Source organism: Gasterosteus aculeatus, chromosome 4 (genome assembly GCF_964276395.1).
Source record: "Gasterosteus aculeatus chromosome 4, fGasAcu3.hap1.1, whole genome shotgun sequence".
Classification (NCBI taxonomy): domain Eukaryota; kingdom Metazoa; phylum Chordata; class Actinopteri; order Perciformes; family Gasterosteidae; genus Gasterosteus; species Gasterosteus aculeatus.
In genome coordinates, this window is record NC_135691.1 from 34,725,367 (window position 1) to 34,737,609 (window position 12,243).

Sequence of the window (12,243 nt, forward strand, 5' to 3'; positions counted from 1 at the left end):
CGTGCAGTTTGACTCGGATGGAAACATTATTATAATTTACCTCCCGATAAAGCGTGTCGTCTTTCAGACCCTGCAGAACACAAAGCAGGGCCGCGTCATAATGCACTGCAAACAATATTTATTGTTGTCATTATGTTGTGTAGTTATTATGCTATTATTATTATTATCATTGTTATGCACGCAGAATGGTGGAAGCATTTGTTTAAATGTTTTATTGGTGAATAATCACCTGAAGTGTTTCCACTTGCTTATGAGGGTGGTGGGGGGGGTCACAAAATGAACCAGATCTGATCCAAGAACAGAGACGCTTTGATTGACAGCTGAGGTGTTTCCCCCATGAACCTCCTTCAGAGCAACAAGGGACAACCAATGACGCCGGAAACGCTTTCAGACGCATTTCAAACTACATTCGTATATAAATGCTGTCATGGTTTCGGCATCAACGGGCCGAGCGGCAGATTGAGGTTTTTGGTTTCCGATCTCCGGGACTCGAACCCCCCCCCCAACCCGTCGTCCTTGAGCCGCGCGCCGACGGCTTCCTCTCGCTCGGCTGTGGCGACGGCGTGCCAGAGGATTGTCGGCGGCGCTAATGGATCCGGTTGAGACGGGGCCGAGCCGAGGCCGAGGCCGAGCCCTCGTTTATTTCGCTCTCTCTCCCAAAAGCAGAGCGGCCAATTAAATCGCCTCCGACTCTTTTTCCTTTAGCCGGCTACCAATTAGAGAGCAGCTGCAGGTGGATTTTTTAATGGCCGCCCGCCTCCACGTTCCTGCGTGCCTCGGCGGCGGAGACGGTCGCTCGGTTGGAAGCGAAGTTGACTTAAAAAATGAAAAAAAAATGTTTTCCTCTCGGAGCACTTTGGGGGTCGAGCACAAAGCGGCTTTGGAGTTTCTCTGGAAAGTGTCTCTGCAGCGAGTGAGGGGGGGTGAGGGGGGGGGGGGGGCGGCGGCGTTGGTGCTTTTCCACCAAAGTAACCAGCGGATTGTGCAGATCTGTGAAGCGCCGCGAGCTGGACCGCTTCCTGCGTCGACAGGATTAGAGCATCAGCCAAGCGCCCGTCAGAGAGGCGCCATTGTTTGAAGCCGCCCATTCATCCGCTCCCGACAATCTGTTCTTTATTGGGCTGTCACATTGAAAATGTGCTCTGTGTCATCGCCGTCCTCCCCCCGTCCCCCCCGTCCACATCCCGCTGTCACTCAGCGGCGCTCTGAAGCTTGTAAATTACACACGTTGAGGGGCTTATTCACGGGCCGGGAGGAGGGAGAGGCGGAGCTTCTCTCTACTCCGCTTAGCAGCGCGGGGTCGGTGGTGGGGCGGCGAGCCGGAGGTCAAAGGTGTGTGGAGGGGGGGTAGGGAGAGGCAGCGGCGTGATGGGGGTGAGAGGGCTACGGGTGAAGCGCTCTGATGCAGCACCACCTGTTTCACTCCACCTCTGAGTAAACCATGCCACCTCCACCTGTCGGCCCCCCAAAACGAGAAGCAGAAACAATAAGCTGCATTTCTTTACAGGCTATTTGGCCGTTACTACACTGCACAGATAATAATAATAAGTTCATCTCCAGAATCTACATCAAAGCCTTTCGCTGACCCCCTCCAACCCCCCCAACCTGAACCCGACAAAGGTCCCAGACTCCAAGAACGAAAAAACCAGCGACTGCTAATGAGTAATGTGTCGGGTTTTCTGGAATGTGGAAGTTTTTAAAAGCGGCATCCTCCTTTTCTCTGGATGTCCCCAAATGGAAAAATGATGGAAAATATCGAGATGCTACACGATTAGATGCAGGAGGGGCGGAGGGTTGTGGTCGGGCTGCCGTACCATCGCCCTGAAACAAAGAACCATGAGACTCGTGAAGTCCTGTTGGAGCAGGCAGACGTGTTGACGGGGAGGGGGGGGGCAGTTGTCTTCACTCACAGCCCCCCTTCAGCAGCCATGAAGCATTTATGAGCAGGCATCTCCCTCCTCTGCTCTCTATTCCGCTCACCTCTCCTCCTCTTCTTCTTCTACTCTCTTTTTGTCTAGTTTCTGTTCGCCCCATCCCACATCCTGACACACACACAAACACACACAAACACACAAACGCACACTTAAAAAAAAAAAGCCACACGCTGACTTCTGCTTAAAATAACATGAGGGTTCTTCTTGGCTTTCTGCTGCTTTGCGTGCGTGAGCGGCGAGCGTGCCGACTCTCAAGCAGGTGCAGCTGCAGGGAACGAGCACATGTGTGTGTGTGTGTGTGTGTGTGTGCACGTGTGTGTGTGTGTGTGTGTGTGTGAGGTCCAGTCCTCTGCTCTTTGATCCTCGTCCTGACAGCGCACCACCTGGGACGATCCGTCACTCGCGGCGTGGCTCCCCGTGCCGCGGCCGCACGCCGCGGGAATCACAACAGCCCGCCTTCCGCCCCGCACATCACACGCTGTCGGAATCGCTAATGCTAGCAGCGCTATGGCGTAGATGCGGCATCAGGATTCTCATCGTCGTTGGAACGACTGAACGGCCGTAGCTTGAAGACACAAAAAAATGGAATTACAGCGTCCGATACATTGTTGCATGATATGTTGCAGTGCGATGCTAAAAGGCGATGCTAAAAGGCGATGCTAAAAGGCGATGGTAAATGGCGATGCTAAATGCTGATGCTAAATGCAGGTGCTCCTACCTGTTCTCTCCCCCTCCGCCAGGCCCCGGAGGGCCATGTTAATGAGGTGGATTTGTGTACCCCAGAGTGACCTTACGTGGCCTCGCATCGCTCCGTACGCCCGGCGTCCGGGCGAGCAGCAGTCTGAGCTAATTAGCCGGTTATGAGGGTTAAAATAGAGCGTTTGTGTGAGGCGATGTCCTGCTTTCATTCAGACATATCCTGAGAAAGATTCATTTTATCTGGTTATGAAACAATATGAAATTGAACTATTCTGTTGTCCAATTGCTATACGTGTAATTTGTAGTAATCTGTGGCCATATTTTGAAGTGAATGTTAACGCGTAAACAAAAACCCTCGAACTGCTTTAGTGTGGACAGGCTTTCTGATTTGTTTTCTCCATTTTCATTGCAAATGATTTTCAGCTTAATGGCACTCGTAAAGTACTTGAGTGCTAATATTTATCACTTCCCCCGAGATAATTTCACATTATTAGTGTTCCTCCTTCAACCCGGGACACCAGGACTGCTTGTTCCTCGACGTTAGCCTCCGTGAGTCCAGTCGTCTCCTCGATAATGAAGAGAAACGACAAGGCTGAACTGCCACGGACCGACGCTAAGTGGAAGCCCCCCCCCCCCCCCCCCCGCTTTAAGCTTTTCTCCGTGTGAAATTCATATCAGTTGGGTGACCTACATGGAATACATTTTTCGCCCCGTGATCGCCTGTCAGTCGTGACTAATTCCCGCTCTTATCTCGGCGCCTTTAACTCGTGAAAGTCTCGCCGCTAAACGGAAGCGGCGGCCGAGGCTTTAGTGAAGTGAAGGAAACCCCTCAAGGCGGCGTGAATCTCAACGCCGGTCACGTCGCCGGTGCCGGGCTGAGGGCCAACTCCTCGACACCCGGGGAGGGGGGGGGGGCGCCGCAGGAACTCACATCCATTACGCCGCCCCCCCCCCTCGTCAAAGGGACCGTGGCATCCGGATGCCAAAGCTGCTCCAGATGCTCGCTGTTGGGTTTCAATAAGATGCGCCACAGGGCCGGTTTGACGGGGGCCGAGCGACCCCTCCCCCCCCCTCCCCAGCGGATCTGTGCCGTAAACACCGCGGACAAGATGTAAACAAAGGTGCACACGGCTCGGTTCTGGGTACCTGGGGGGGGGGCTGGAACCTCACCCAGGGGAGACGTAGGAACCTTAATAACCAAGTGAACAATTACATTGAATATATTAACACAAAAATCATCATTTTACTGTTTAAATTTAAAGATATGCTACTTGTTTTACATCACTTCAAATGATCTCAAAGAGATGTTGCAAATGTGCGGATTAAGGAAAGATGATTTATTGATGAAATATATATGTGTGGCAGCAACCCGTCACGTCGTCTCTGTGTTTGTATGTAAAATGTTTTATACGTCTACGGGAATTTATGCTGCGCTGCCAAAGTGGCCGTCAGCTATTTTACTGAATTGTGTCCCAGGTAAACAGCTTGGGGGGGGTTTACAACTAGAGGAGGGGATCGGTTTTACATTTTACATCCGTCCCTCCTGCACAACGCGACCGCAAAATAGACCACGCACAACAACGAAAAAGGCTATTTATCTCCACGTAATATTCACTCACAGTGCGAACGCATTCGTGGCTCATCGAGCGGTGGGCGAGTGAGTAGACGCATGCATATGAGTAAATGCGACCTCCGGTGAACGGGTGAGTCAGCACCGTTTGTGCGCTCGCTTCCCGGCGTCGTCGGCGCAGAAGAAAGCGGCCGTCTCTCCGCTCCGATGTCTCGTCCTTAACATTCGCTCAGCGTCTGCCGCCGTCGACAGGTGTTGCCAGAGGAGATGAATAGAGAAACTGCTCTTTGTTGCTCCTCCTGCTCACCCCCTGTCTCCCCCCCCCCTCCCTTCTCTCTGTGTCTCCCCTTTTCTCCCCAGGCTGCTGTTTTGTCACGTTTTACACAAGGAAAGCTGCCCTTGAAGCCCAGAATGCACTGCACAACATAAAGACCTTAACAGGGGTGAGTGCGTGTCCTGGATTCTTCCTCCGCCTGCTTTCTCCTCTAATCACACGCTTACAGCGGCGCCCCGAGGCGGCCCCGCCCCCACCTGTGCGCGGGGAGAACATCAGCGAGATGCTCTGCTGCCACGCTGCATTTGCATGAAGCGGAGAGTCCATGCTGGGGGGGGTGGGGGGGGTCTGGTGTCCTCTCTGCGCTGGAGGTGTCCACCTGTTCAGGACGGTTTCTGCACGGCGGATTGACGGCATTTGGATTATTGCATAAAAACCTTTACGATGCTGTTTTGTTACCTGCTGTTAAAGGCTTTAGACCAACCGGGGGGGTTGGGCGGGGGGCGGGATCTGAGTCCGCTGGCGCTCTCTTTGGCCCCCGGGTTTGGATATTTAGAGGCCCTCTGAATACCTTCGGCTTGGCTCCATTGGCCGCCTCCTCTCTTGGCGGCGGCGGCGGCTAACTGGATCCACAACAGTGGAGCCCCCCCCCCCCCCCCCCTCCCTCACCCCTGCACACACTCCCCCCTCCCCAGGCAGGATAAGGCAGATTGCCGCGAGTCCCAGAGGCCGGACTGTGAGTGGAGCTTGTTGTTTTTTGCACGGAGTCGCCGTGTTAATTGCTGGTGGAATAAGTATGTTAACATCGGTCTCCTTGTCCTGTGCCGGGGGGAGGGTTGGGAGGGGGGGGGGGGAGGTGTTAGCCGCTCATCTCTTTGTTGGAGGTGTGAAACCGCCCTGGGGAGGACACTCGGTGCTGCAGCTTTGGGATTACAGGAACATGAAATCGCCTTCTTCTGCACAGCGACCATCGCCGTCCCTCCTCCTCTTCCTCAGCTGCTCCATCTGCTTCTCGCGGTTTGCGGCTTTTTGAAGGCGGCATAAAGACGACGTCCTTCAACCTTCAGCAAGATGGATTCAACCCGCATCCATTCATTCATTTTAGCATGCTTCCTCCTCCACCCGTGAGTCGTGTCTGCGTGTCCTGCTCTCCGCCAATCAGAGGGTCTGTTTGTTTGGCGTTGGGAGAGGTGAGGCGGGCGAGGCTGCAGCGCCGCTCCGCCTGTACGGCTTCACCCGCTCAGCTTGAAAGAGGGGCGCCGACGTCCTTGGAGGACGCAACGTTTGCATCAAAAGACTGACATGAAATGAAACGTCATTTTCACTGAATTACATCTCAGTCCCATCAAGAGCTAACAAATATTCATCTATTCAGTTTTATGGGATTTATTTATGATTATCGCTGATTTTGGTCCATTTAAGTTTGGTTTAGGAGAGAAAACAAGATACCCTTAAAACTGCTATGACAATAATGTTCATTCATGTTGATTTATTTTTAACTCCAGTCCTAAAATAACCACCAAATATTCATTAAATATGTGATTCTTTACACAATGCCACCTCTAGACAAACTATGTTAATATTTTCTCTTCACTAAATGAATGAAAATATTTTTTACATTCACGGATGTTTCGACTCCGTAGTGCAGCAGCGCCGCCCTAGTGGACACCAGATGTAAGCGCACGCATTTAATCAACGAATCTGTAAACGTGAATCACAGAAAAACCACAATAAATATTGTGTTGAACACAGATGTGCGTCTTATAAATGAGGCATAAAGAAAAAACTAAAAGGAACTCGTCAACAAATAAATCTATATTCATATAAATATACTATAATTGCCAGAATGCTTGATGTTGTGCTGTTATGTTTACTTACTGTGGGGGCATTTTTGTGTTTCTATTTTGGCTCCAAATAAACACACATGATGTATTACAGCTGAGTTTCAACACAAACACCTCTGCCAAGAACTGAGCCAAAACGATTGAAAGAATCCAAAATGAAAGCGCTCTAAATGTCCCCAGTTAGGAACGAGGATTAAAAGAATAAACCACAGAGTCAGGAGCGGCCGCCTGGCGGCGAGATGAGACGAGTCCTGGAGATCTCCGTCTCCAGTAAAGTGGCGAAAAAGCTTCAGGGAATAATTAAAACGGTCCGTTGTAACCCAGACGACATCGATGGGCAGCACAATGTCTACGGAACCTGGATCCTATTTAAAAGGCCGCCGGGGTTCTGACATCCGATCTCTCATAAACGTCTACAGACGGAAACGGTTTAAACCAAATATGCAGACGGGTGAAGTGGATCGATGGAGGCATGACGACGGGTCAGTAACGGCCCGTTTTTCAACCAGGCTTTTTAAACTCTCCACCTTCAGCAGCGGACGTATTTAAAAGGGGAGGCGGCAGCAGGAGGCGGGAGCAGGAAGCGGCAGCAGGAGGCGGCAGCAGGAGGCGGCAGCAGGAGGTGGCCGACACAAGAAAAGAGAGAGAGAATTAATTGCAGGGCGAGTCGAGACAAAAAGGGGGATCTGAGGGAGAGAGGGGGAGGACGTGGAGCTGGAGGTCAGCTGGAGGTCAGCTGGAGGTCGGCTGGAGTGACGGGCGGACGGGAGAAGAGGCGGAGCTGAGCATTCCAGCGCGCTGCGGGGGGGGGGGGGCAATAAAACGGGCCGCCGTTAAAAACCAATACCTGCTTATTAACTTCCCCGCTCTCCTGGCTTGTAAAGAGCCGGCGCAACAATGTTTGTTCTGGCGCCCGGTACCCCCCCAACCCCCCCCCCCCCCTCGTCTCTCTCCTCCCAAACGGCCCTAACAGGCAGAGATGCAATCAGAGCGGCGAGCTGGACGGGGGCCGGGCTGGAGAAACAAATAGAGGAAGAAACAGGCCAGGCTGCCCGTGTCATCTCTCTCCATCTCCACATCTCTCTCCATCACTCCATCTCCACATCTCTCCATCACTCCATCTCCACATCTCTCTCCATCTCTCCATCACTCCATCTCCACATCTCTCCATCACTCCATCTCCACATCTCTCCATCACTCCATCTCCACATCTCTCTCCATCTCTCCATCACTCCATCTCCACATCTCTCTCCATCTCTCCATCACTCCATCTCCACATCTCTCTCCATCTCTCCATCACTCCATCTCCACATCTCTCTCCATCACTCCATCTCCACATCTCTCTCCATCTCTCCATCTCTCCATCTCCACATCTCTCCATCACTCCATCTCCACATCTCTCTCCATCTCTCCATCACTGCATCTCTCCATCTCCACATCTCTCTCCATCTCCACATCTCTCTCCATCACTCCACATCTCTCCATCACTCCATCTCTCCATCACTCCATCTCTCCATCACGCCATCTCCACATCTCTCTCCATCACTCCATCTCTACATCTCTCTCCATCTCCACATCTCTCTCCATCACTCCATCTCCACATCTCTCTCCATCTCCACATCTCTCTCCATCTCTCCATCACTGCATCTCTCCATCTCCACATCTCTCTCTATCTCCACATCTCTCTCCATCACTCCACATCTCTCCATCACTCCATCTCTCCATCACTCCATCACTCCATCTCTCCATCTCTCCATCACTCCACATCTCTCTCCATCTCTGACCAACACTACTTTTCTTTGTGGAACTGTAGAACCGACCTTCTCGCTTGAGGTTTTGTGCTCAGGAAGAGCTTCACGGATGGTGTTTGTTACGTGTGGACAAATGCGACGGGAACGAAGAAAATGAATCCTGTGGCAGTCTTTTCTTTTCTCTTCGGGGAGGAGGGGAGAGGGGGGGTAATAACGAGTCGGCCGTGTGGAGTCTTCCCTCAAAGAACAACAGCTTTCGCTGAAGCTCTTTCTAATGACCCGTTAATGGCGCTGCGGGGGGGCGGAGACTGAGTGTGTTCATCTCACCGAGTCTAATAGCAGTGGTTCAAATGTGCTTCTCCTCTCACACACACATAGACAACCCCCCCCCCCGACCCCCCATAACCCATCTATCGGTGAAAAACATGCCCCGTACCCCTGGAGCGACTTAAAGCCATAAGACCCGCCCCCCCGCCGCACGGCCTGATCCACACCTCACACCACGACTCCTTAACGCACACACACACGTTCAATGTGCACAAATACACACATTTTACACTACAATTTTTCGTCTTTTATTGCTTTTCCTTTTTTTTTTATTCCCCCCTCCTGATCCACTTGTAGACGCTCCCCCACCACCTGCACAACCCCCCCCCCCCCCCCCCCCCCCCACACACACACACACACACACACAACAACAACATGCGGCGAGTTAAAGCCCGTCAGCAGCTCCTGTCAGACAAGGTTGTTTGAGATTTTCCACTAAATTGAACTCTTTCATTAGAGGCTGACAGATGTCTAAATGCACGGTGTGTGTCCCCCCCCCCCCAACCCCACCCGACACACACAGACACACACTGACGCCCAGCCAAGAGGGCCCCAGGGCCGCTGTGTGTGAAGCTGAGAGGAGGGGAGGCGGGGATGGAAGGATGAAGGGAGGGGCGAGAGCTAATCTAGGATGTGTCCTCTGGAGTGTCCTCCAGCTCGGAGAACTTCAGTCCTTCATCCCGTCTCTTTCTCTCCGCGCACTCTCTACCCCCTGCCCTCCCCCCCAACCCTCCCCTCTCCTCTCGCTTTCCTCTTTTGTCCGGTTGAATCTCTCTCTCTCTCTTTCTCTCCATCTTCCTCTTTCTCTATCTCACTGTGTCTTTGTGGGGGGAAAAGGATAAAAAGCCCTTTCATTCGCTGTTTCTCAAGGATGTTTCATTCCGACAGCAAGGCTGCGAGGAGAGGAAGGGAGGGAGGGAGGGAAGGGAGTGTGAGATCAGGGTGCCGGGTTGGGTGTGTTGAGGTGGGGGGGGGCTTCAGACGCGATCAGTCGAGCCCAGTTCTTCCATGTGGGCGGATCAGAGCGTTCGCCGAGCGCCAAGCTTGATAAGAAGCGTGCGGCTCATTAAAAGCTACTGCTCGCACACGCACACACACACACACACACACTTGCACATGCACAGACACACGCACATGCACACACACGCACACACACACATGCACACACACACATGCACAGACACACGCACATGCACGCACACGGGTCCCCACCTCCCTTACCTTTCAGCCGGCGAGATAATTAGTGATGCTCGGCTGCCAGAATACAGGCGCAAGGCTGTGTGAGCTTGTGGCACATCAAAGCCCCCCCCCTCCTCCACAACCCCCCCCTCCATCAAAGCAAGTGTGATTGCAAGCAAGGTTAAGGTTTAAAAAGGAGCAATTTATAATCCAAAGACATAAGTCATTTAATGGGGCATTTGTTGGCGCTCGGACCCTCGGCGATGGTGCGCGTTATCATTTTCTACCATGTGCGGAACCGTTGTCTTTAATGCCAAAGCCCCTCGTGGTCTTAGGAGACTTTTGAAGGGACGTCGTGCGCCCGCTGCAGGAATAATGGGTGCGTAGCTCCGTCTGACTGATGACATTTGAAAGGAAGTCGTATCCGGCCATCTGCTTCTGCTCGTGCAGAGAACGGGCACGTTCGCGACTTCCCCGCCGGGCTTTGACTTTGCAAAAAGTCGTCACAAGTCGCACAAACGTAACGCTGTCTTAAGCGCGCTGGATCGATTGGATCCTGCAGGACAATAAACATAAAGGTCGTCGTTAGTAGTGTGTTGTTACTGCTCTATAAAGCATTCATACACGTGTCTATACGGCAGCTGTAGTTTCCGTACACTTTTCAGAATGTCGATAACTGGCGGCTGTTTATAAGCATTAATGCTTTTTTAGAGCGTCCTCTGCTCAAAAGGATCTCAACCGTCTTCATCTCCAAACAGGCTTCTTCAAATGCCATTAGCAACAAAAGCCAATGGCCGGAGTCCCCAGGCTGAATAAACTGGAGGAGTTGCCTCTCCGCCCAACGTTCTCCCGGCATTGGCTCAGTGGGTCGAGGGCTTTTATTGTGAAAGGGGTTATGTTCTTGCATCTTGCGTGTAGTTATTCTATCATCTTCATAACGATCGGGCCTTCGTTGATCCCGGGAGGTCGAGCCCGAACACAGGAGCTGAAACGGAGGCTTACGGGGAACCAATCGAGACGCAGATGGTGTCATTATGCTGCGTCCATCACGCCGTGCAATCGGCCAATTTACCCCATGATGCTGCTGCTAAAGCTACAATCGGGTTTATTGCCACGGCGTGACGTTTCGTCTTCCTCTCCCGCTGCCTGAGCGTCACTCAACGCACACGCTGAAGTTCTTTGCCTTCACGTATGGCGTCCCCCCCGGCTCGCTGCGTCCGATGTTTGTGGGCACCTTGTAGTTTTGTTTGTGAAGACTCTCGGGGAGAGCAGACGAGCGCCTTCGACGGCGTGCAGACGAGCAGACGCGTCCCAGCTGTGATCCGGACGCCGTTTATCAATTCAGTGGTACATTCTGAATACAATCAAAACAAATCCATCACGGCGACGGTGCAGCCGACGCGCGCAGAGGCCCATCCATCAGCCGGCTGATTCCTGGGGGGGCCCCCCGCTTGTCAGTCGATGTGGGTTTTTGTTCGGACGTGAGTCCGTTACACGTGAAAGAGACGTGACTCCCAGCGACTGATTTACTCAGGCCGAGCCCCCCCTTCAACGTGAGCGCCCGCGGTGCCCCAGTAAGTAAGTTGTGGGTGGTGCTGTGGGTGGTGCTGTGGGGGGGGGAGTCGGGGCGACAGTGCCGCATATTTAAAGTACACCGAGCTGTAAGCCATCAAACACTCTGCCTGGAGGAGGTTACGCAACCAGCTGAAAGGTCACCGTGTGGTCCTTTCATCTTCAGATCCCCCCCCCCCCCCACACACACACACGACTTACAAGTCCCGCTGAAGAAACGCACAACATCAGCACATCACACACACACACACACACACTCCCACAGCGGTGTCATTGCAGAGGCTCATTATCGAAATCAATTCAATTAAAGGCTGTAATTGCCGAAGCGAAACCCAAATGCTAACGCAAACAGTGCTGAAGGAAAGGCAGACCTCATCGCCGCGGCGACCACAAGTGTGCGTGTGTGTGTGTGTGCGTGCGTGCGTGTGTGTGTGTGTGTGCGTGCGTGCGCTCTTATTTAACGAAAGAAATATTAATCGCTTGTTTCAAATTAACTCCCCTCACCCCTCCTCTCGCTGTGAGTTGGTGGCGGCGTTTAAGCATATTGATTCAAAGGGAGGCGGGGGAGGGGGAGGAAAAGTGCGAGGGGGGGGGGGGGCTTTAAATGCGAGCTAACTATGTTAAACACTTAGAGTAGTTAGTGTGGAGACGCGAGGCAGCATAGCTAATACCAAATCCCTCAGTCATCCTGCTCACACACACACACACACAATCACACACAATCACACACACACACGCTCACACACTCACTCACGTACGCGGCGGTTTAATTATTTACCGAGCTAAATGAAGTGGGGATAATGTCGTCTAACTGCGCGCTAAGCGCCGCTAAGACGGGGGGATATTGTAAAGGACAATTTGAATTACGGCGCTTTTGTTTGCCGAAGGGAGAGTGAGAATTAAAGTCACTCTGCATCTGTATCCAGGTGTTTGTAAGAGTGACGCGTTGAAGCAGAGGGGGTGTTTGTTCTCTGTCAAGTGTGTGTGTGTGTGTGTGTGTGTGTGTGTGTGTGTGTGTGTGTGTGTGTGTTGTGTGTGTGTGTGTGTGTGTGTGTGTGCGTTTCACTGAACTCACTCACTTTTTAACAAAAGT

At 52.4% G+C, this 12,243-nt stretch overlaps 1 protein-coding gene across 50 annotated transcripts in view; it reads left to right on the plus strand.

Moving 5' to 3' along the window:
- Nucleotides 1–12,243, plus strand: part of celf2 (cugbp, Elav-like family member 2) — a 115,918-nt gene that overhangs the window by 74,116 nt on the left and 29,559 nt on the right. For all 50 annotated transcript variants that reach the window (XM_078101314.1, XM_078101317.1, XM_078101319.1 and 47 more), the window contains one exon: nucleotides 4,564–4,646. In XM_078101314.1, the coding sequence (XP_077957440.1) occupies nucleotides 4,564–4,646 (83 nt within the window). The remainder of the gene's footprint in view (nucleotides 1–4,563; nucleotides 4,647–12,243) is intronic.